Here is a 25,564-nt window from a genome sequence, read left to right as displayed (position 1 = left end):
AGAAATAATCTGTGCTTAAAAAACAAAAAACTGTAGAACATGTGCCCAGATTTCCAACTCATTTCCTCTTTACTCTTACAACTACATCATCTTCCAGCCCACCACCAGCTGCGAAAATAAAAGCGTTTTCTCCCATATTTAAGGATGATTTTGTGCTTCAGGATGATTTTCTGGGGGTGTAGGAAACTTGACCAACGTGACCAACAGATGTTTTAAGTGATGTTTTGAGAACTGAGCAAAAGCCTGATTCTTTAGCTGTCTTTGGGATACTATGCCCAAATGTGCCCCCTAGTGGCATTTAAGGGCATTGCACAGTGAGAGCTGGCTAACCACTACGCTTTGTTTTTAGAGATGAGTATGAAGAAGATGGATTCTGTCAGCCATACAGAGGGATTGCATGTGCACGATTTATTGGCAACCGCACTGTCTATATGGAGTCTTTGCATATGCAAGGGGAAATAGAAAATCAGATCACAGGTAGGTAACAACAATAAAGTTATATTTATCCTTGAATAACTATTTTTCTCACCAACAATTTCATTGAGCTTCTCTCTTGACAAAGGAGTAGGCTAGGCATGAGGGCTGGGAGCAAGGCCATAAAGAATCATGAGACATGATCTCTGTGCTCTGGAATTTACATTAAAATAATTTATTAAAGATCACTCTTAGAGGAAAAGGAAGATTTAAGAAATCTCACATTCACTGCAACACTCAATAAATATTACTGAGTGCTTTCAGTATGCCAGGAGCTGGCTTCGGACCCAGGGATGTGATGGTGTAAACAGGCTGGGTGTTTCTGCCCTCACAGAGCTTACTGTTGGGAAGCAACGTGATATACACTGAAAGAGAATGAAATTAGAGTCTAGAACTCTGGACATGAATCCCAGAGCTGTCATTACAGCGACTTGCGGGAAATTACTTCTTGTCCACAAAAATCATTTCTTCTGGAAAAAGGAAAAGAAAGGTGGGGGAATCTCATGAGAATTGAAGGGAGATCAGTAGAGTGAAAAAAGGGTCTAGGGGAGGGAGGAGTAGAGGGAAAGGGAAACCGCTGGGGAATGACACTGGCCACATTATATTGTTACAGTGTGTGCATGTACTGATATGTAGCAATAAATCCCACCATTATGTGCACCTATAATGCACCAATTAACAACATGGAAAATCAGAAAAAAAGAAAATCCTTTTTCCTATATGAAATGAGTGATTAACCTTAGGTGCCTTCCTGTTGTGGCTTTCAATATTTTACTCATCATTTTTCTTCACTGAAATTTAATTGTCTTCATTTTCTTTTGATGGAAAGCTAAGAGTGTGGCCCTTTCACATGAGTGTGGCTGGTGTAGTGCATCTTAGACCATTTCCACCCTAGTTCTGGTGGCTACCATGGCCTCGTGTCCTTTTCATGAGTGTGGTCATTATGCTTCTGTGCCACATGCCCTTTGCAGTCCATTGAAATTGCCTTCATGAAATTCTAGTAGGCTGACAGATTTAGCAAATACCAAAACGTTTCTCCAGTTATGTCTGAATTTCAGATAATGTTTAACATAATTACATCCTCCATGTTTTTCTGAAATTCAAATCTGAGTATTACAGTTTGTCTAGCAACTTGAAGATTTAAGGTAGGCAAGAATAGGGAAGGATAGAGAGAATAGAAGGAAGGTAGACACAACCAATGCACCATGTATGTATGCATGTATGGAAATGCCACAGTAAAACACATTTATTTGCACAATACATGTTAATTGAAAAAGTGTACAAGCGAGTGAGAAAGAGGCAAGAATAATCTCAAACCAGGCATGCCTATAATCCGCAGCAACTGGGGAGGCTGAGGAAGGAGGATCTGAAGTCCGAGGCCAGCTTTGTGAACTCAGAAAGACCCGGTCTCAAAATTAAAAGTGCTAAGGATGTTGCTCAGTGGCACAGCACCTACCTAGAATGTGCCAGGCTGTGGATTTGGTTGTTGGTACCAGAAACAAAACATTCCAAGGTAGGAACATAGAAAACAAAAGGTTCAGAAAGTATGATCTCGAAGGAATTTCAAAGAACAGGAAGGAGGCCGGGGGGGGGGGGGGGGGGGGAGCTATTTAACCAGGAGAAGCAACTATAGAAAGATGGACTTGCCATTTTTTGGAAGCCCTCAAATTTTCAGGAGGAAAAAAACTCTGAAATTTTAAAGAGCAGATATAGGATTGATAGGGAGGAGCTATTGAAGGCACATCTCAACCTAAAAAAAAAAGAACATTTTAACACAACTTTTACCAAGAATTCACACAAATAAAGGGAGATTCTTATGTAAATATTCGGTGACCTATTTATAATAATTGTTTAGTGGACATCAGCTTCCTGGAACATATTATTGATTTCCCCCCTCCATATAACTTTGTTTAACCCCCTAGCATTTTCCAAACCTGTTTGGCTGTGTAAGCATAGTTTCCAAACACTATTAATAAGCTACAGGATTAAAGTCCCAAGAAACACACATTGAGAAACAGGGCATCAACAGCCCCCAGGACTGCCCTTCCAGACTGCTGCTCTTTTTATCTAGACGCCCCGTGGGGATGAGGTTAAGCTGGAGGAGCACTAATAGTCTATGATACATACTGGAACAATTGGATTGTGCTCTTCGAGAACTTCCAAGTGAGTTGCCTCATTTTCAGAAAATGGAATAGAAGGTATTCAAGCCGCAAAGAAATGAAGCAAGTTACCCAAACTCGTCCAGCAACTCTTGCCATCTGGCAAGACACAGAACTCGATGCTGTGCTCAGGCTCAGCCACTGCCTGAGGCAAGTTCTGCCCTGGAGCTGTCAAATGTCTTAGAAGCATCAAAAAACTAATAAAAAAAAAAATCATGAAGTTCTATTGCTTTGTAGTAAAAAAATGAAAAATGAATTGTACTTTAACCTAATTAATTATTTTTATTAGGAAACAGTACATATGTAATTTAATATTTTTTTAACTTTGTAGTCAAAATGATTTTTTCAAGCCAGTGAAATTAAGCTGCTTTGACATCTGAGATGAATCTCCTCCTCCCGGCCCTGTGGGTTTCAGCACAGCAGATTCCTCCCTGCGTGTGTTTGTATTTGATATCTGTTGACTAGATAACCGGAGGAGATAAACCCTGGCCTCTGGAGTTAATAATTGTGTTTGTTTTTCAGCTGCCTTCACCATGATTGGCACCTCCAGTCACTTATCTGATAAGTGCTCTCAGTTTGCCATTCCTTCCCTGTGCCACTACGCCTTCCCATACTGTGATGAAACCTCAGCTGTCCCAAAGCCCCGCGACTTGTGTCGCGATGAATGTGAAATCCTGGAAAATGTCTTGTGTCAAACAGAGTACATTTTTGCAAGGTCGAATCCCATGATTCTGATGAGGCTAAAACTGCCAAACTGTGAAGATCTTCCCCAGCCAGAGAGCCCAGAAGCTGCAAACTGTATTCGGATTGGAATTCCCATGGCAGATCCTATAAATAAAAGTAAGTGGTAGCCCTGACCTTCTGTGTGAACTTCTGTGCTGACCTGAGGGCCAGCAACCCAATGGCATAGTGAAAATGGACCTTGACCTACAGTAATTATTCACATCAGGACAGTAATTGTTCACACTGGTCATTAGATCACCTTCTAGTGGTCTGAGTACCATGCCTCAGCATTCAATGGTAGACTAGATAGAGTTACCTTCAACAAGCTGCATAAAGACAACCATTTAAAAGAATAGGAGTAAATTTCTCCATACAACCTAAACATAGAATTACCATTCCACCCCTGAGTATATGATCAGAACAATTGCAAACAGATGTTCAAACAAAAACTCTCATATGAATGTTCATAATAACACTATTTACAGTAGCCAAAAGGCATAAACAACCTAAATGTCCATCAGTGGAAGAATGGTAAATAAATCGTAGTATATCCACACAATGAAATATTATTTATTCATAAAAATGAATGAAATGCAAATATATATGCTGCAACCAGAATAGAACTTGAAAACATAAAAGAAGCCTGACACTACTGTATGATTCCATTTATATGAAATATGTAGAATAAACAAATCTATAGAGATACAATGCAGATTCATACCTGCCAGGGGCAGGGATTAGGAGTAGTTCGAGTGACTAGTAATGCACAGAAGTGTTCTGGAACCTTGTAGTAGTGAAGTTGCACAACATTGTAAAGGTACCAAATGCACTGATGGTAAATTTTATGGTATGTGTATTGTACTGCAATTTAAAATAACATATATGAAGGTTGGCCTCCATCATCTACCTTCTCTCCACCACTCAATGGAAGACTATTCTTCTGTACATGTCCCTTTCACCTAGATTAAACTTGTAATTTTTTAAATTTCCTTTCAGTAGTTAATGTTATTTTATTACTTAAATAAATTTATAGATCAAAAATGCTCAGAACTGTGCTTAGTGCATAGTAAGTGCTCATATCAATATTGTTACTATAGTCAGTAACCTTCCAAACTCCAGTTTATATCAACTCAGTAGATTCTACATTGCTATAAGTTTTAGCCAATATGGTCACCTGGGAGGGCAGCTTAAATGGATCTGCTTCCCATGGGTATTCACTCCATCCACACAGAGAGAGCCCTAACTCCTGCTAGCAACCCAGAATGCACTAGTACACATTTTCTGTGAATTACCAGCTAGATTCTTTAATCACATGATTCATTGTAAGGCCATCAATTAGAATGTTAGGAAAAGCTTGGCTTGAACCTTCATTGAACCATTCACGAGGAAATTACTTCTGTACCTTTAGGTCCCACCCTAGTTCTGATTTCTTCTGTGCTCAATATTAAAAATACTTGTAGAAGACTGGTTTTATTCCTGAAGCATAAGCTTTAAATCCTCCCAGGAATGTAACTGCAAGGCAGGCCCTGAGTCCAAGCCCAGCCAGCAGGAAGACTGCCCCACGTGGCCCCTGACCATGAGGTTAATCAGATGCTCTCCCCTCCAGAAACTGCTGGCTGGGGAACACCAACCAGCTTTGCCTCTGTGTCTTTTTAACAGTTTGGGCTTTTCTTTGTGTTTTTCAGATCACAAGTGCTACAATAACACAGGTGTAGACTACCGGGGGACTGTCAGTGTGACCAAATCAGGGCGCCAGTGCCAGCCGTGGAATTCCCAGTACCCCCACACGCACACCTTCACTGCCCTCCGCTTCCCAGAGCTGAATGGAGGCCATTCCTACTGCCGCAACCCAGGGAACCAGAAGGAAGCGCCCTGGTGCTTCACCTTGGATGAAAATTTTAAGTCCGACCTGTGTGACATCCCAGCCTGTGGTAAATACAAGTCATTGCCCTTAATGTCTTTGATCACCTCTCAAAGATCCCCACCCCATCCCCTCTTCACTTAGAAGCATCCTATGGGGGGTGGGATGGGGGAGCAAATTTGATTGAAAGTGTTTGCTTGATATCAGACAGTTTCTAGTGTAGATAAATCTTGATATTTCTACATAATAGTAAGGTACCAGATCACACTATAAGAAGTAACTGCTTTTCTACCTGTAGCCATTGCACTAGAAGATGTAACAGGGACCCAGCTTTCCAGAGGCACAGGTGAGACAGCTTATCACAATCATCTCTGTAGAAAAAGATGTCACCTATAACGGTCCATGTTAAAGTGGACCTTTTTAGCACAGCAGTCATATCGGAAGCTGTGCGGATAAAAACCTGTCTTCTGTATGTCACAGAGCATACCCATGAGCCAGGATGAGTCTTCAACCATTGCCCACTCATCCAGGGAACTCTCTGGATAAACTAGGTTCTCTGTCTGGTCCATTAATACTGCAGAAGAAGTGTACAAGTGTGTAGAAAGAAAATGGAGTTGCTGAGTCAGTTTGTTCCATTACTTAGAGAATGTTTATAAGGTAAAAGAAAGAGTGAAAATGTTGATGAGACCTGGAGTTTGGAACTCTCTGGATCGGATTCATCTTTCTGACACTAGTTCTTGTTGATACGGGGAGTGGGCTTCCCAGGCATGATGGGAGAACCAGGACGCCCCTGCTGGGAAACTCACAACAAAAACTATCAAACCAGAAGCAACAGTTATGGGACACACAGATAACATAAGCCACGGGGAGCTGGGTCTTTAGATCATTATTCAAGCCATTGGTGCCACGATATTTGTCAAGTGTCTACTATATGCCAAGTACTTACTCATCTGGGCGGTAGGCTAAGTGGAGACCCTAAAGTGAGAGTAGGCCTAGCACACCCAAGAGGAAGTAAGGGGCCACTGGGGCTGCAGCAGAACGAGCAAGGAGGAGAGCAGAAGATAGGTCAGAAAGGTAATAGGACCCAATCATGCAGTGCCCTGGAAGCCACTGTAGCACTGAGGCTGTGAGCCTGAATGAGTAGGGAAGGCCTCAGAGCATTCTGAACAGAACTCACATTGAACATTTTTAAAGGATTACCTTGGAAACTCAGTTGAGACTCCACTGCAGGAAGGGTGAGAGCAGAGGCGAGGAGACCATGGGAAGCTACAGAGATAATCTGGGGGAAGAGATGCAGTGTCCTTGAGAGCAGGAGGAGGAATTGGAGGAGAGAGAAGCAAGGGGCAGAGGCTGCATGCATTTTGAGATTGGAGATGACAGGAATCACTGGTAGATCAGATATGGTACAAAAGGAGGAAGGGCTCAAGAATGACTCCAGAGCTGTTGGCTTGGCTTGCCTTTTGCTGACAGGGAGAAAACTGCAGAAGTTTAGTGGGAGCTGGACCAAATGAATTACTTTAAGGGAGAAATGAATTGTTCATTCTATCCTGGGTAAACACTATTGGTCACTTCTGATCCTTAATTTCCAGCTAATAGTCATCAGAAATAGAGAAGAAATTTGTCCATAAACTGGAAGATATGATGACAATCTGATTCAAGGACTCAAGTTCTATTGCAAAAAATAAAAATATCAAGACTACACATTATACCAAAAAAGTATTAATTATCATCTCAATAGCCTTTCTGAAGCCATCAGACCAAACACATGCTCTGAGAGAAGAAGAAAAATCCTTTAAGGTTCTTTCTGACTGTGTAGAGAGAAAGAAAGATCACTTACATCTTCAGAACTCTTAATACATGCCTGCACGTTGTTTGGTACCTAACATGATTTTCTTCATTCAAAACTCATACCCTTGCTGTGGGATGGGTGTTATTAATATGTACCACTAAGGTTCACAAGTGTTAAAGAACTTGTCTAAATCAGATGTCCAGCCATTGGTGGGATTGGACCCACCACTGAACTTTCATCTGCTGACACATAGCTCTGAGCAAACGCAAAGCTCATGTTCTTCTACTTGGCACTCTCCTAGCTCTCATTTCAAGCTATAGACGCAAAAATAAATACAAGGATAACAACAGGCTCAACCTCCAGATTCCACCATGCTGTTTCCCTTATATGATATGACATCAAAAAAGGTTCCCTTACTGCTGAAGAAATTCATCATAAATGATTATCAGTAAATGATTACAGTATTAATCATGTCAGTGATATTGGAAACTCAGAATTCTTTCTGAATATTAACCTGCAGAGGACACAGTTAAAATTCTGATGACTGGTTAATTCTAGTCACATGAATGATAAATTTAGATGAAAGTTAATCCAGAGATAACAAGGCAGTTTTTACCACTTAGGATTAAAAACAAAACAAAACAAAAAAAACTTTCATTTTATTTTGAAAGAAAACAGTTCCTCTTGAGCTCTTCAACTCAAGCCACAAACACATCCATTAAAGGAACAGGGAATCCTTATGTGATCAATAAGAAGCTGCTGGGAGACCAGTGGCTCCCTAGTGTGAAAGTTCCAGAAGAGAGCAGGTCAGTGTCGACTGCAGACTGAGGCAAGATTTCTCATAATCGCGACCTTCAGTAGCCCACCTCTGACAAAATAATCATAATAGAATCCTACTTTTATAAATTCTGTAGAGCATTTGATTTTTTCTTATTTCATCCTCACAAAAACTATAAATGATGAAGTAGGAATTTCTGGCCCCCTTAACCATGAGTAAACCAAGGCCCAGAGTGGTGAGAAGCCCATCTAAGATCACCAATTACCTCATAGAAACGGGGTCTCCTCTCTTTAGACCACCACTCTTTGTTCTGCACAGGAGGTTCGTTATCACCACAGAGGGGCCTATAGGATGCTACTGGCCAGGGATGCTGGTAAGCACCTTGCAAAACCCAGAAGAGCCCACACAAAGATTCTTCAGCCCCAAATGTCAATAATGCCAGGGTCAAGGAAACTTTTTCTATACTATACAATCATAGACCATAGAAAAACAATATTAAACACTTATTACCATTTATTGTATAGTTACAATCAGCCAAAAACTACACTAAGAGATTTTTTTTTAAATGCAATCTGTCCTGAATAAGTAATTCCATATACTTATGGGCAGGGTTTTTTTACTTGTTTGTTTGTTTTTAATGCCCAAGAAAGAAAACTGAGACTTAGGTTAAGTAACTTATCCAAGGTCACATGGCTAAAAGGAAAGGGAGCAAGCACTACAACCTACAGCCTGCCTTTTAAACTATGTGATTTATGTATGTATATGACTCTGTGTGAGAATAGACAGACGGATAGATAGACCAATATTAACTATAACTGTTTATCTCACAATGAGTTGTAAATTAGTAGAACAGGATTGAAATGAGTCCTTTTCTGCTATCCCAAGTGGAATGGACTGTTGTGGGAATGTTCTTTAGTTATTTAGATTTCCAAGTTGAGATTTCAGAATCTTCATGGGTTTCTCATTTTCACTAATGACATCTTTTGTTTGAATTTCAACCAAGTAAGGCTAAAAAAAAAAAAGTATAGGCCTAATTAAATAGAAAATATGAACATTGGTTGTACTTTCTAGAATAAACAGTCTGCTGCAGATTGTTTTATACATGAACTTTCACTCTGGAACAGAGCACAAGATGAAAGACAACTTCATGTGGCCACTGTGAATTTTGGAAATTGGCTTGGTGAGGATTGCGTGTCTATGCCCAGAAAGTGCCTAGAGGACATGAAAAGAAAGGACAAAACAGATGATAGTTTGAGAAAGACTTGACCTCTTACCCTCCCTCTTTTCTTTCATGTGCCAGGCATCTGATAATTACAATGGTAAAGTATTACAATTCAGTCAGTCACTAAACCAGCATATGTTGAGGTTTACTGTGCTTCAGAATTTTCCAGCAAGATAGATCAGACCAGGCCCTCAGGCAGCTTAAGTCCAGTGGAGAATCCAATGAAGAAAGGGGCTAGATTGCACTAAGTATTGTCATCTAGTTCCCAGTGCTTTGTGCTCTGCATTTTAATGGTGATGGTGCTTATTGAACGTTATGCTTAGTTCGTTCTATTAGATCTGGCCCAAGACTTAGCTGATGCATAATAAAATGTATTGAACTAATTAATCCTCACAATATCCACAAGATCAAAGGGATCATCTCCACCTTACTGATGCAGAAGTTGAGGCAGTGTTATTTTTACCAAGGCCAAGACTCAAACCAGATCCACACAACCCTGTCCCAGATCCCACCCTCTGTCTGCCACGCTGTAACTTACTTCTAGAAAAAATTCTAGACTATTTCAGATGAATAAATATTCCTTTATCATTTCCCTTTGATTATTATGAATTCTCTGGAATACTGTCCATTGATTTTCTTATTCACATATGCAGGGATATAGAAATAGAACGCTCAGCTTCAAAGACATCTCTGAAGAATCCAGCGTGCCTCATTTAGACTCAGCCCCGATATGGTCGAGCTCCCCCAGCAACTCCACCCAGGTCTCATGGTGTTTCCCTTTTTCCCGGCCACTTCCTGGCTACCCCAGATCTCCAATACTCAAAAGCTAGCCATCATCTTGGAGATCTGGCCTGCACCTTCCATGTGCAGTCATCGGTCACCTCTGAAGCCAAGTATCATGGGTTGGGTAGAAACTAAATTGAAAAAGAAATATTTTGCTGATTTTTTCCCCCAAAACTGGCATCTACACGCTCCTCTCAGGGTCACCATTTCACTGTGGCCCTTACCAATGCTTTTCTACCCAGCTTTGTGGGCTAATCTGTGGGAACATTAGTGTTTCTGGAAGTTCCTTATGCAATGATCTTGCCATTTTGCACGACTTATATTCTTTTTTCCTCCCCAAGTTATTGAGATCCCTTTTGTTGCTTTCTTGATTTGTATGGAGAGGCAGAATCCTGCTTGTTTTGGTGTTTCCATAGTCAAGCCTTGACCCTTTATTTTACTTGATCAAGCCTTGAGGTCACAGTTTTTCCTCTAACCTTGCCAGCATTGTCTGTATCCCCTCAACCAAACAACCCAAACCCACCAGCAGTAGTATTATTTTTGCTCCTAAACTAGCTTCACTGAAGAGTCTCATTGATAAGAAAAGTAGTAAACCATTTGGCTCCATTTGGAGTTTTTAACCTGGTCTATTGCTTTTATATTTCCTTTTAAGACCTGGGCTTGGAACAATTTGCCAAAGGGCATATAGCCTTCTTCTGTGCCTGAATAGCCTTGACTTGTCCCATGACCTTACAAACACGCGCCCCAGGTTCTGCTTTGTCACAAACTATTTTCTACAATGTGGTGGTTTACAGTTCGGGGCAAGGCAGATGTTTTCCAGATTGTGAACACTGCAGTTTTTAACTTATTCTGTCAGCAGCCTTCTCCCATATTTCATAGAAGACCTGTTGTGAGGCAATTTGTCTCTCAGCCATTTCTTCAAACCAAAATTGAACATTACAGTGAACTGAATGGTGGGGAGGGGTAAAGAAGAAAAGAATAAAGCAGTGATTTTGTATACTTTGAAGCTTTCTAGAACAGTAATTTTATGCTGCAGAGATTTCTAAGATGCCCTTTAGTTTCCAGCCTTTAAACATTTTCAACAAAGAACAATAGTGACCCAAAAGTTATATATAGCTAAGTCATATTCCATAAACATTTTAACCATAAAATAATTTTCTCTCAAAGTTTTTTTTAGGTGTCCCCAGTACATATTCAGTCATTTACCCAGTGTGTAAACTTCTCTTAAAATCAGCTTTTGAAAGCCCCTGACTCTTTGGGGGCCACCCATGCCAGCAGGAAGTGGTCATTGTCATCTTAGCCTTTTGGTAGCAGAATTCTGATGTTAAGCCTCAATGATTGTTGCTGTTGCCTTTGTATCAGTCAAGGTTCTAGCAAGAAACGAATGACCCAATAGACTCAGGGGAATTTTGCAAAGAAACTGTCTATACAGGTGTTATTAGGAGAAACCAATAAGGAAAGGTGCAGGATCTGAAACTAGAAGGAATGGAAAGTATTACCAGCCTACTAAGGCTGACCAGAAGGCTGTCTAGGACTCGTGGTATCATTTAGTAGAGGAATGTCGACAATCCTCAGCAACCCAGTAAGGAGGAGGCCAGAGGAACAAATCCATCAACCATACTCTTCTTGCCTTTATCTCCTGCTAATGACTTCAATTGGACGAACCTATCAATGGTCAAGGGTGCCCATTGATACCATGCACAGAGGTCAGCCTCATTGACTGGATCTGATGGGCTAAGGGCACTACAGAGAAATGTCATCATAGGTTTTAAATTGCTTCATGTGAGAGTCAAAAAGTTAGTTAGGGTCCAAATAAGTATGCCAATGTAGTTTATAAAATCAGAGAACCTTGGGAGGAACCGTAGAAATCACAAAAACATTGACAGATGGCTCCAGAGATGGAGAAATTGTTTCACTCAAAGTGGAATGGCTCCCACTGCTCAAAAGTCTGCTTTTGTAAGATAGAAAACAAAACTTCTATGTGAAATCTTATTATTTTTAATGTTGACCACTAACTAAAAAGAAAAAAAAATAACCCTAATAAGGAGCAAGTCTATGAATTACATTGAGTTTTTTTTCTTTTTTTAAAAATTTGTCCTTTTTAATTATACATGAAAGTAGAGTAGGTTTTGACATATTTATACAAACATGGTATCTATCTTCTTCTAATTATCCCAATCTTGTGGATGTACATGATGTGGAAATAGATTGGGTTTTTTATTCCTGGGTATATGTAATTCTTCATACAGATTTGAAGACATCTTTCATATTCTTTATTTGATTTCTCTTTGTTCTGAAAAGCACATAGCCCCTCTTACTTTTTCTTACCCATTCTCCTCTTATGGGTATTTCTTACTCTTTCAAAGCCCTTCTTTAAAATAGAGGACACCTCTTCAGAATACCAGACACCCTTTGGTGTTTTGTAACCAGAGAAAGTACAAGAGGGCTGTGACGTTCTTAATCATTACTCAGTATAGCAGTGAGGGCTATTACACTGCTATAAGTGCCATATGAGAAAATTTTAGAGCAATTTCATCATGCTGTTGCTGGGTGCAACGGAGCCTTCAAATCTCCACTAAAACTCGTTAGCATTCCCTTTTTTGAGGGGTTGGGGGAAAGGTGATTACATCAACATTTAGTAGGTTTTTATAATTATGGATTTTATAAAACAAGTTTATAGCCTAACTGCAAGTTATTATATATATTTGTAAAGTTTCACTTGCTAGTTTAGATTCATTGTTTTAGTCTATTGTATGAGCTTCTCACTTTTTATTTCAATAGTTAAACAATTGGGTAACTTTCCTAGATTCAGGAATTTTTCAAGTTGTCATGATCAATGACAATGTTGAGCAAGCAATTTCTCTAAAGTATAATCCTCTATAATTCAGTGTTGATTTCTGATTAGCACTTTTAGGTAAAGGCATATAGTGAATTACAATTCTATCTAACGATACTAATATTTATCCTTTTTTTCATAAGAAAATCACGAGTCAATTACAACTTGATTGATATTTTGCTGAAGTTTAAATTTGTTTGGTCTACCCCTCTATTAAAAATGAAAGAGATTTAATTTTATACAATTTATCAAACTTTGGCACTTAAAGATTTGCCCAATTAAAAAGTGAACAAAGGATTCCAAGACATTTCTCCAAAGGAGTTCCACAAATTGCAACAAACATGTGAAAAAGATGCTCAATATGACTAACATTAGAGAATACAAATCAAAACCTCAGTGAGATACTACCTCACTCTTCTTATTAGGATGACCATTATCCAAGAAAAAAACTTTTAGTGAAGATGTGGAGAAACTGGAGTTGTTGTACACTGCTGATAAATGTAAAATGGTGCAGTACATTAAAAATAGTATGGAGGTCCCTCAAAAAATTCAAAATAGAATTACCATATAATCCAGCAATCCCATTTCTGGATATTTGTCCAAAAGATTTGAAAGCAAGATCTTGAAGAGCTATTTGCACACCCATGTTCATTTCAGCATTATGCACAAGAGCTACAGGCGAAAGCAACCCAAATATCCATCAATGGATAAATGATAAAGAAAACATGATATGTACATAAAATGGAATTTTATGCAGTTTTTAAAAAGATGGAAATCCTGTCACATGCTATAACATGATGAAATAAGGTAGTCAGAGAAAGACATACCATATGATTCCACTTAACAAGGATTCATAAGAATCTTGTCTAATTCATAAGAACAGAAAGTAGAATTGTGGTTGTCAGGTCTAAAGGAGAGAGAAATGAAGAATTGTTCAGTGGATCTGAGTTTCAATTTCATAAGATGAAAACCTCTGTAGATGGGTTATACAACAGGGTGAATATACTTAACAATATTGAACTGTACAATTACAAGTGGTTAAGACGGTAATTTTATGTTGTGTATTTTTTACAATTGAAATTCTCTTTAATTATTAAAAAACAAAGATGAGCCCAATTCTTTCTTTTATAGGAAAGGAAACTTGAGGCCCTGACTATGTAGAAAATTTTAGTGAACTTGTATAGATGGCAGTTACTAAGATTTTCCCAAGTGCTCACAAATGAATTTTTGCCCCTAACTTTTTATAATTTAAACATTTTTCTACAGAGAAAATTTTAATCACTGATATGGCCTATCTTTCTTTCTTTCTTTCTTTCTTTCTTTCTTTCTTTCTTTCTTTCTTTCTTCCTTCCTTCCTTCCTTTCTTTCTTTCTTTCATTAAAGAATTTACTTGAGAATACATTAAGCAATAGATGATCGATCTACTTAGTATTTCCATCATCAAATCAAAACAATGAATGCCAGGGCCAGCAAGACAGGTTAAGGCCTAATTACCATCTTTTTCTTTTGGTTTCCAAGGGTATATGTAAATATCATTATTACCATGGACCTGCTTATTTTATACTTTTTAAATAATAAATAATAGTGATTGGTTTTTACTTCTTTTTAGTTTTTAAAAATTTTTCAAACAAGGCCATAATTTAAACTGGTTTCATTTCCTTTGAATTCTAACTTTCAATCAGATTTCTTCCCACCTTTGACATACTTAAAATCAGAGCATTTCCTTGTTTTAACTCAAAGTAATATCCCAGATGATGTTTCACTTTACAAAAGTATCTTCTGAGTAAGAAATCATGATTACCTTGCTGTAAACCCCAGGGTAAGAACAGAATATTTTCTCTATTATATTTAATTACTAATCAAAGTATTGAATGTCATTGTAAAAATAAAACAGGAATGTCAGATGTGAATTGAGATACCAAATTGTTGATTTTTAAACGGAAATTAATTATGTGATCTGGACTAAATTATTGGTTTCAAAAATCCCAAGTATTTAACTTGATGTAACTAATATGTGCATTTAACTTTTAAGCAGTTATTCCAAAGTATTAAAAATCTTCACCATTCTAATTTGCAGCCAATTTTCTGCGTGACACATTAGAGGTTTCCATTACCCTTTCGAGTGAGAATAATGTCCATTGTTCCAATGCAATGTCTTAACAGTATGACTCCCCATGAGATATTAGTTCTCACTGAAAGGGAACCTTGGAATCTTAAGAATGATCAAAAACAATTCCATATAATATTTTGGAATAATTTTCATTAGTGATGTAATTTAAGATTCATAGAAGCACTGAAGCCAGACAGGCTTGCTCACATTCCAACCCAGAAGTTCCACCACTGTCCAACTTTGGTCAATCATTTATCCTTTCTCAGCCTCAATTTCTGTTTTTGTAAGATGGAGATAACACTCAAGGGCTAGGTTATAATGAGAAATGAGAATGATTGGACATTTAAAAGGGGCTGGGCAGAAGTAAGGCTAATTGTGCTATGGAAAATATTTTTTAAACGTTTTTTGAGCCAGAGATTGAACCCCCTTCTGGCCAAATGCAGAGTCGTGTAGGGAAGGAACTGTGTTGTATGATAGACTTACAATAGTCCTGCATTTGTTTTCTGTCACCTTCAACACCACTGAGTATTGTTCTGCTTGATTATTTCACTTGGCAGGAAGACATTGCACCCCTTGTACTCCTTTGCATACCCTCTGTGTAAGCAGAAGGAGCCAAGTTTGAGTGTATTTAAAGGATTTAGCTTCTTGAAGTTTGTTCTCCTGCAGAACTACAGGGGGATTTGTCCCAGACCGCCCATTTACAATAAAAGGCCTTCCATGAATAAGCTGATAGGTTATGAATACAGAATAGACTCCTTTGTTTGCCAGACAGGTGAGACCTTACTTTCTCTTGTTGCTAAAAATCCAGGCTGGAAAAATGACTAGCGTTACATTAGTACTGAATTAGCCTCATTCCTTTTGTAATCGTTATGCTTATAATGATTTCATGAAAATCCAAGAATAACAGAGATCTGCCCCCACCCCAGGGTACTGAGAAATTCTATAATGTTAATAACAGAGCATCCAACAACTGTATAGCAATTTTCAATTATTCAAGGTTCTTTCGTGAACATTATCTCATTTGATTCTCGCATCAACTAAATAAGATTGGGTGATTCATTCCCATTGAATAAAGAAGGAAATAGAGATCAGAGAGGTTGTTTCTTGCTGAGGGTTATTTAGAATTCCCAGTCCTAAACATTTATCCCAGAATCCCCTTTTACTCTAACAGTGAACTTTGAGTAATCAAGTCATTATAGTTACTAGAATAGGTAAATTCCGTGTTACACTGTTTGTTATTTACAACTATTCTATGAAGTGGGTATTATTATTATTTTTACTTTTTGGACAAGTTTGCTCAGTGTCTTACGTGTTGACTCAGTTCACCTACATAATGACAAAGGAAGTAAAGCGAGGTCTCTGACTTTAAAATGTCTACTTCCCTTAATCCACAGCAGTGTATCTAAGTGTAGCCACTGTGTGTCTGTGTGAGCTCACAGGAGGCCCTGCTGTAGACATCCTCAAACTGGTATGATTCCTCTCCATCCATCCACCGACATGCAGATGCACCTGGCAGTGAAGAGTGGACCTTCCAGAGATGCGAGGTTGCACATTTACCTGGTACCATGGATATACTAGGGAGTTCAAAGCCAGCACCAGTGTTATTTTCCACCTGTCAGATCCCCCTCACTCTTTTCACCTCCATGAACCCAAGGACCCCTACTGTGGGAAGATGGGCACAAAATAGCAGGTGTTCCCCAATCGCTGGCACTGGTGCAGCACAGAGGCTAGGAACAAGACTGATGGGGAAGATCCAGCTGCATGTCCTTGGGCCAGTTACTTAACCACTCTGTCCCTCAGCTTCTTTGACTATGAAAAAGGGGGTAAGGATGTCACCTACCTCCTAGAGTTAGCTGTGTGGATAAAATGAGTTTGTTTTCAAAAGTTCCTATTCCATAGGGATAATGATCACAAACCTGATTTTGTGCCAGTAGAAATATAAAAAGGGATTTAAATTGTTATTTTTAGTATACTGTGTTTACATGTACCAGGGAAGTTCCCCTGCCTCTTGTTTTTTTTAGGGGAGAGAGCCCAGGGCCTCACACATAGTAGGTAAATCCTCTACCATGGAGCTTTGGCCCCAGCCCTTTTAAATTTTATTTTATTTTATCTTATTTTATTTATTTATTTATTTGTTTGTTTGTTTGTTTGTTTATTTGAGCCACTGTCTCACTAAGTTGTCCAGGCTGCCTCAAATTGGCCATCCTCCTACATCAGCCTCCTGAATAGCTGGGATTTACAGGTGTGCACCACCGTGCCCAGCAGGAAGCTCTCTATTTAAAGGAGGGCTTGGGTCTTTTCATCCTTCTATTCATACTTTTGTATAATAACATATTGTAATTACTTTTTCTCTATTTCATTACAAGACTCCCCTTGAGGGCAGAGGACACGTCCTACGTAATTTTATAGTCCCACTACCTAGAATAGTGCTAGGCATATAGTAGCTTTTGTTTAGTGACTTACTGAAGGGGTGGAAGGATCACACTTAAGGGATGCATGTTAATTCTTTTGTAAAATAAATAATCATCTCTGAATTTGGTGTCAAGCTGAATTTTCACAATTTGGATTTTCTTTAAAAAAAGATAGTCGATTTTAGTGGTCAGAGCATGTCATTATATAACCCCTCTAATTACCATTCCATGTTTGTTTTACCAGTCAAATAATTCATTGATGAAAATATATGCCTTAAGTTTTTGGTTTTAATGGTCAGACCCAAACCAATTTTTCAAAAAAGCATACCTCATACCCTTCTGTACATATAGTCTTTGCCAACCAATGGTAAAGTGGATGTATAAAATTTCAAAAACATACTTCACAGTGTTAGCACTCATAATTATTGGGTTCATATGAAACCATTTAAGAAGAATTCTGGGGTTTCAAAAAAGTGTCAAGTTATACAGTACTTCTGTGCTGGAGGGAATTGTACACACCATCCAGAACATTCCACTTCATTTCTTTTTTTTTTTTTTTTTTTTTTTAAAGAGAGAGTGAGAGAGAGAGAATTTTTTGATATTTATTCTCTAGTTATCGGCGGACACAACATCTTTGTTTGTACGTGGTGCTGAGAATCGAACCCGGGCCGCTCGCATGCCAGGCGAGCGCACTACCACTTGAGCCACATCCCCAGCCCTCCACTTCACTTCTGCAGATGAGAAAAAGTGAAACCCAGAGACACGAATGATTTGAACAAGTCATAAAGCTCATCAGAGACCCATGGGGCCCTGACTTCAGAGCCCCATATTCTCCTGCCAGTTGCTTTTGGGACACTGGGCTCAGCATTCTTTAGCAACATTGAAACTGGCAGATACAGGACAGGACCTGTAAGTCCACACCAGCCAAGACAAGGGTCTGATGTCTGGAACACCATGTGGTGGTGATGGTTGATCTGGGCTGGTGTCCAAAAGAAGAAGACCCCTGTGGTCCACATTAAGGCTCTTGCATGTATATAGTCCATTTACGTGGTGTTTAACTTTTAAGGTGTTAGAGAAATGTAGGTCTGCTGCTAGAGAGAGGCAGCACCAGAGGACAACCCACACCCATACAAAATCTTTTATAATGTTCTCTATAATTTTTAAACGTTTGAACTTTAAACTTTTAAACTTCAATAAGTTATGTTGAAGGTTTGATGGAAACAAATTTTAATAAGCAATGGATTCTTTTTTCTCACTGTGGATTTGTGTGTATAGAAGAATAGAAGAGGGTCATTTTAAACTATGCAATGTAATGTTATACATGTTATTTTAACAAAATAACTCATATTCTTTTTTTGTTTCTGAACCCAGATTCGAAGGATTCCAAGGAGAAGAATAAAATGGAAATCCTGTACATACTGGTGCCAAGCGTGGCCATTCCCCTGGCCATTGCTTTCCTCTTCTTCTTTATCTGTGTCTGCCGCAATAACCAGAAGTCCTCATCACCACCAGTGCAGCGGCAACCAAAACACGTCAGAGGCCAAAATGTAGAGATGTCGATGCTGAATGCATATAAACCCAAGGTAAAATCAGCTGTGCAGAGCTGCACTTATTCCACAGGCTTCAAACTCAAGCAAACCATCATAAACATACTATGCTTGGAAATCAGATGACATAGAATCAGAGTTCAGGTGCTGGAGTTCATCTTCAGCCAATGCAAAGACTAATCATGTATCTCTACTTCTGCCCAAGGCACCTGAAACATGGCTTTCCTCTGTGTGTCCACTCCAGTGTTGGGCTTGCCAGAGCTTGGTCTTGCCCTGGAACTGTTGGGTTAGACGGGATTTTTAAGAAATCATCTCAGTCAGGCCCTCAGGGCTCAGAATGTGAGCTACTACTGGGCGCAGTGGTGCACACTGACAATCTCAGCAGCTGAGATAGGAGGATTGTGAGTTCAAAGCCAGTCTCAGCAAAAAGCGAGGTGCTAAGGAACTCAGTGAGACCCTGTCTCTAAATAAAATACAAAATAGTGCTGGGACGTGGCCCTGGTCCAGTGCCCGAGTTCAATCCCTGGTCTGCCCCCCACCATCAAAAAAAAAGAAAGAATGTGAGCTACTTTAAAATTTTGAAGAAGGAGATTCCCTATTTCCCCAGAGTAGACAGAGAGAGAGAGAGAGAAAGCCATTCAACATTGTTCATTGTTTACCAACTTCACAGTCAGAAAATCCTTTTATTGCACAATAATGAACACATAATTAAAATTACTATATTGTATAATTAAAAATAATGAAGATGGTCAGCTTTATGTATTGGATTTTTAACACAATTTTTAAAAATCCTTTCAAATCCTATCTTCAATCCCTTTCTCTTTGGTTTAAGAGAAAGGTTGTCCTTCCAACAATCTTTGAAAGCTGTTCTATGATAGCCCACTCAAACATTCCCTTCTCTGTGCAAAATCAACCCACATCCCCTTTTGCTTTCCATTCACATCTTTCAGCATTTAAGTTGCTCAAGGTCCTGACAAGGAACTCAGGGTCACTGCCCTCACTTTGAATGGTGCACCCGTACTACATCTTGAGCTGAAACCTGACAGGCTCTTACTCTCAGGAAGGCCAGGACCTTGCTCCCAAGCCTCTCAGGAAAGGAATTCACTTAAATCGTGTAGAATTCTTGCTTCCAAAGCCTGTCTTTTCTTCTTGTGCCAAATCCAGAGGACTAGTCATTCAACAAATATTTATGTTCTCTGTGGGTTAGTGGCCATATTATTCGTTGGACACCCATAATAAATTTTAGAGGAAAAAGTCTTCACATTTAAATTAGCTAATCCTTTTGTCTAATAAGTGGAATAACACAATTGGGACTATTGGTCTTTGTTTCATTTTATTTTACTTTGCTGTTTAGACTCTTTTTTAAACTTAGGAGTCTTAATATTTTTGCTATTATGTAAATCATATTTCTTGGTAAAATTTTAGAGTTCTTTAAATGCTAAAATTTCATTTTCAGAATTTCCACCCCAAGCAAAACCAATGTTCTCTTGCTAAGTGTGAATATTTGCCATAACACACAAACATACACACACACACACACACACACACACACACACACAGAAGATCATACAGTGGATTGGGGCATGGGTGGAATAGGGGTTCAACTCTTTTGATATCCTAGCTTCCAGCTAGCCAATTTATAAACATTGTAGTATTTTATGTAATGTGACTTGTAATCCTTACTACTTAATACTACTATAAAAGTAGAAGAAAATAAAGAGGTTAATGTTATTGCATATTCAGGAGGTTAAACTTGGTTGGCCTTCCGGGTACTTCTAGATATCCCAGGGATTCAATCTTCTAGGGCAATGTCATTGTTCAATGAGAGTCTTGCCCTGTCATTTCTGTTATTGCGGAGCCTGGGTAGCTGAGAGACCCAAATCAGTTTGATTATAGCAGTTACTCTGGGCAAAAGCCACTTACTGAAAATATAGGCTCAAATCAGTTTGGTTATAGCAGTTATACCGGGCAGTAGTCATCTTACTGGAGAGATGAGCTCCTCACTGCTGTGTCAGGAACCATAGAAGTATCATTTCCATTCAGGAAAATTATCATTTTTATAGATAAGGCTTAATCTTAATTCTATTTTTAGTGTAGGCTGGTTTGTAATGTGATGTCCAACAGGCATGAAACTTTGAATTTACATAGTTTTTCTATTGAACATCTCATAGAGTTTTGTGGCATAAATAGAGAAAGCTAATATATATTGATTAATATGAATTGCCAAGAATTATACTAGGGGCTTTTATATCCATTATCTCAGTGAATCCAAATAGCTAATATGCAAGTCAGATGATATCATTACTGTTGTACAGCCAGAGTAACTGAGACTCAAACAGATTAAGTGACTTGTTAAGGTCAAAGAGCTTGTAATTGGGGAGATAAAATGTAAATATAGGGTTTTTCAACTCAAAATAAAGCTTTGGCTCTTGCTGACCCCTTGATAACTTTTTCACAGAATAAATTACATAGAAAAGGGAGGGAGTCTGGAAAACAACTAAATATGATCCCATCTGGTCAGTCTGTGCCAAACAGTCGCCACAGCATCCCCAGGCTGCTGGCAAACCTTTCAGAGGCCTGGGTAACACTCACGAGCCTGAGTGATATAGCCCTAGCTTTTGCAGGTACATGAAAAATTTGGCCAGAGTAATAATGGTTCCCCCTCCTCCGTAGTCAAAGAGACACATGTAAAATATAGTGACATGAGTTTTCTCAGAGACTTGGTGAAATAGACATTGTTTTCATAGTTCCTGGCTCATTTCTGAAGCATGCCTTGAAATGAGTGTCAAGATTTCTCCAGTCCAAGGCTTACAATTTGACCTTAAACAGCTCATAAGCACTTTTGAACTAGACTGAAGTAGGAATGGTTCAAATATTTGACTGGGTTGGGAGAGGGAAAAGGAAACAACAAAAACAAATGCTAATTTTTTTTTTCTTACTCTCCTAAGAGATTTGGCTCCAATCAAATTTGAGTTATTCTGTTGTTTGTTTTGGTTCTTACTGAGTGCCTTTTCCTGGAAAAAGCACAAAAGACTTTGTAGACCTTAAAGAAAATTCCTAAATGTAAACAATCAATCTCTAAAACTGCTTTAAAAGGTCAAAGCCACATAAATATTGCATGCGCCTATAAAATGTAAAAGGAAGCGACGCAAATAAGGAAGAGAAAAAGCCCTGAAAACACTACCAGAGCAAAGTCAAAAGGGTATTTGGAAGTGAGGGTGAAAAAGAAGTGAAGGAAAGAAACTGCCTGCCCTATTCAAGAGTCAGAGACTCCGGTTATCCATTTATCCATTTATCCATGCGAATGTTCCCATCAGGGTTTAAACTATCTGTTTCCATCTCTCTTCACTTGCTGAGCTGCTAACATTCCCCTGAGTGTTTGGATTAAGAAGAAGAGGCTCCTCTGGGAGATTAGAAACCGATACCCTTCCAGGAGGACAATAGGTGGCCACAGACAGACTGGCTGACGAGCCTGGCTTAGGTCCCCTGAGAGGCAGAATGGTGTAGCTGCTAGTAAAGGTTTTTGATGAGGCACCAGTCTCCTTCTGATCTAGGGGGAAGGGAAGCCACTGGACCAGAGAGGCGTCTTCATGCTGAGCCTGCGGACAGACAGGCCATGGAGATGCTCTTCTGTCTCTCCCTCTACCTCTCGGGGCCTGGGAGAAGTCATCTAGTCTTGCTGAGTTTTCTCAGCTGTTCAGAGAAAGAAGTGGACTGTCCAAGTTTCTTTTCCTTTTATTTTATTCAGCAAAAGATTTCAGACCATTTAACCTCCAATGAGAACTCTAGTGGTATCTGAGCTAAGCAAGATTTTTCTATATTGAGTTACAAATTTTACAATTTAAGTGGGTTTAAAAAAAAAAAAGTACTGTGGAAAGTGAACCTCCTCAGTGGAGCCTAGAAACTCCCTTTTCTGTAATTCTTTCCCTTTGCCTCTCATTCCCCTGCCTGCATTTCCCAAACTGTCATGCCTCTGGAAAACAGCACCCTTTAAGCCTCTTGGATGAGGCCAAGAGGCTAGGGAGAGGGAGAGGGCAGAGTCTCCCTTTCAACACAGAGACCCATGTAGCCTTCTGACTCCTCGCCTACCTGGGGGTTAGGCAAACAAACAGGCTCAGAGGTGAAGGAGTTTGAGAAAAGGGGCACAGAAAAGCAGAGGAGGCCTTGGATGGGGGTGCAGCTAAAGTCTAACCAGCCCTGATGGGTCAGATTCCTGCAGCTCTTGGCTGATGTAAGAAGCCTTTGAGGATTGTTGGGGGGAAAGGGGGATTTGCCTAGCTTCCTGAAGCTGGTGACTATATTTTATTTCTCTGCTTACCCTCATCTCTTGCCCTCTTCTCTGTTTCTTCACTTCTAGGCAATTCATCTCTTCTTTCTCCTATCCAGCCAAAGGAGTTGCTGGATATGCTGAAACTTGGATATATTCTCTAGACCTGTCCCATTTGCCAGCACAGGCTTCTAGGAAGCCCTGCTGTGGTCTGGCTTCCCGTTTTGAACACCTGTCCTTACCAGATGTCACTACACTTCATGGTTAACTACCCTCAATAACTTTTCCACTCACTCCTTCAAGCCACTGCCTCCCAAAGCTTCTGAGCTCGCCATTCTATTCACATGGGCCTCCTGGGAGTCACCAATGATGTAATTTAACCCAGTGGCCTTTTCCAAGTCTTCATCCTCTTTAATTTCTCTGGAGCATTTGATATCCTTAACCACCATCTTGAACTGCTTTTTCCTTGGCTGTCCTCCTATCTCCTCCTCATGTTTCCTTCACTAGTTCTTCTTTTAATGCCCTAAATGGGAACGCCCTCTAATGTTGGTCAGTCCTCTCGTCCTCTTTCTCTCTCTGCCATCCGGACTTCAGCCTCTGGCATCCCTTTAGCTCCCCCTTGAGTACGATAACTTCCCAACCTGGAAGGCCCAATCTCAAGTTATAAAATTCATCCAGGCACCCATCTGGGCCTAACTTATTTGTCCAGACACATTTTTCTCTGAGTATATTTCTAGGAGATAGTTTGATACTCTTCAAAGAGCTTGGATTTAAAGGCAGGAAGATAGGATTACAAATGATGGCTATATTGTTTACTGGCTGTGAGGTCGTGAGCAAATACTTTTCTCTGAACCTTTTATTTTCTTACCTGTAAAGAAAGGACAAAAATAGTACTTAAAAGGGGTAGTTCGGATACTTTAAGATAGTGTGTCTGGCATTCACAGGTACTCAATAGATAGAAATTATTATTATTATTGTTACAGTGAGGACTACAGGTCTTTTAATGAAGTAGAATGTTCCACATAGAAGCTGTTGGGTCCAGCAGCCCACAGCATTGCCTAGGGTGGGGACAGACACAAAAGAATCACAACCAAGATTATAGAGGTAGCTCTAAGGGGGAGATCTGGTATTCTTTGTGTCCATCCTATTGATATGAATTCCCCTGCCCTACATCCTTCTCGCATCCTAGATAAAACCTGTCAAGGTGGAGAGGATGTAGTAGTGATTGGAGGGATCAGGGAGGGTGGCCAATACATATCCTCAGCTCAGACCTGTGTCTATAGAAACTTATAGGGAAAATAAGTATTATAAATGAGTACCAAGAATGAATGGGCTAAATTCTTCATCATTGAGGTAATGCAGCATTATTTCAATAGATTCTTTTTAATAACCCTACCAAGTAAGTACTAATTTAAGCCTGATTCAGGAGGTTAAAAAGAAAAAACAACTGAGTTTGAGATTAAGATTTTCCCCAAGTCACAGCTAATAAGAGACAGAGCTAGAACTCGAACTCAGGTCTGCCTAGAGACTGCTTATTTCACTCTACTGCCTTAATTTTCAGGCTGGCTGAAACATATGAGCTCAAGTTAGGAGCACATGGTTGTCAGGCTGACATTAAAATTACTGACATCTGTTCTGTCTATTTCCAAGCAGAATGGATCCTCTCCCATTGACATTGTAAAGTAACTCCACCACAGAATCAACCTTGGTCACCACCAAGCATTCAAACTAACTATCAGAAAGTTGCATTATACAGAAAAGAAATGCCTCTGAAGTTAAATCACTTCCAGAGAAGTGCAGCTGAACTCTGAAACAAATGTGGCAAACTATGGGTTGAAACTCCCTCTAGAATTTGATTGCATAAGCCAGAAGGCACTTAGTTCAGCTGTAGTCTTTGAAAAATGTCCATAATCTCCCAAAATAAAATGGCTGTGGCCTCTAAGCTTTTAAAATTCAGTCATTTCCGTTTATGAGTGGAGTCAATTGTTTCACAAATCTAACACTGTTTACCTAAGAACCAAGATAATGCACATGAAAGGAAAATCGACTTTGGAGACAAGGAGATTCATGGCACAGCCAAGTCCACATACCAAGAAAAATCAGGTTCAGATATTCTCCAGGGCTCTTGTGCCCAATTCTGGCAAAGGCTACTATTGACAGGTTTCATTTTCTTACTCTCTGCAGCAGAGCATCAACCCTAGCAGTCTAGCTCAGAAAGCTCTCACATCTTGAGCATCTCTAAGGTGGGGAAATCTCAGAGCATTATAATGAGGATGAAATGAACTAATGCATGAAGCTCAGAGAGCACAAAAGGGAACATCGGGGAGTAGCTGACAAAGCAGGCTGTGGAGACTAAGTTGAGCACCTATCAGATTCAGGACCAGTTAACCATTCTGTTCCTCAGGTTTTCCATCTGTAAACTGGGGACTAGGCATGGTTACTGATCTCATGGGGTTATTATGAGGAATTAATATATGCAAAGTATTTATAGCCTAATACATTAGCATTAAAACTATAGCCATTATTATCTCAGTGTTTAGCACATGGAAAGTATTCAATACATGGTAGCTGTTAGTAAATTCAAATTACAAACATCAGGGTAGG

At 39.4% G+C, this 25,564-nt stretch overlaps 1 protein-coding gene across 1 annotated transcript in view; it reads left to right on the top strand.

Moving 5' to 3' along the window:
• Window positions 1-25,564, top strand: part of Ror1 (receptor tyrosine kinase like orphan receptor 1) — a 161,877-nt gene that overhangs the window by 129,389 nt on the left and 6,924 nt on the right. Inside the window, exons 5-8 of the mRNA XM_076862579.2 lie at window positions 350-477; window positions 3,156-3,473; window positions 5,042-5,287; window positions 18,518-18,729. Coding sequence (XP_076718694.1) covers window positions 350-477; window positions 3,156-3,473; window positions 5,042-5,287; window positions 18,518-18,729 — 904 coding nt within the window. The remainder of the gene's footprint in view (window positions 1-349; window positions 478-3,155; window positions 3,474-5,041; window positions 5,288-18,517; window positions 18,730-25,564) is intronic.

The sequence above is a fragment of the Callospermophilus lateralis genome, chromosome 7 (genome assembly GCF_048772815.1).
Source record: "Callospermophilus lateralis isolate mCalLat2 chromosome 7, mCalLat2.hap1, whole genome shotgun sequence".
Lineage (NCBI taxonomy): Eukaryota > Metazoa > Chordata > Mammalia > Rodentia > Sciuridae > Callospermophilus > Callospermophilus lateralis.
Note: the sequence above shows the minus strand (reverse complement) of the source record. Positions and strands in the feature narration are given on the sequence as shown.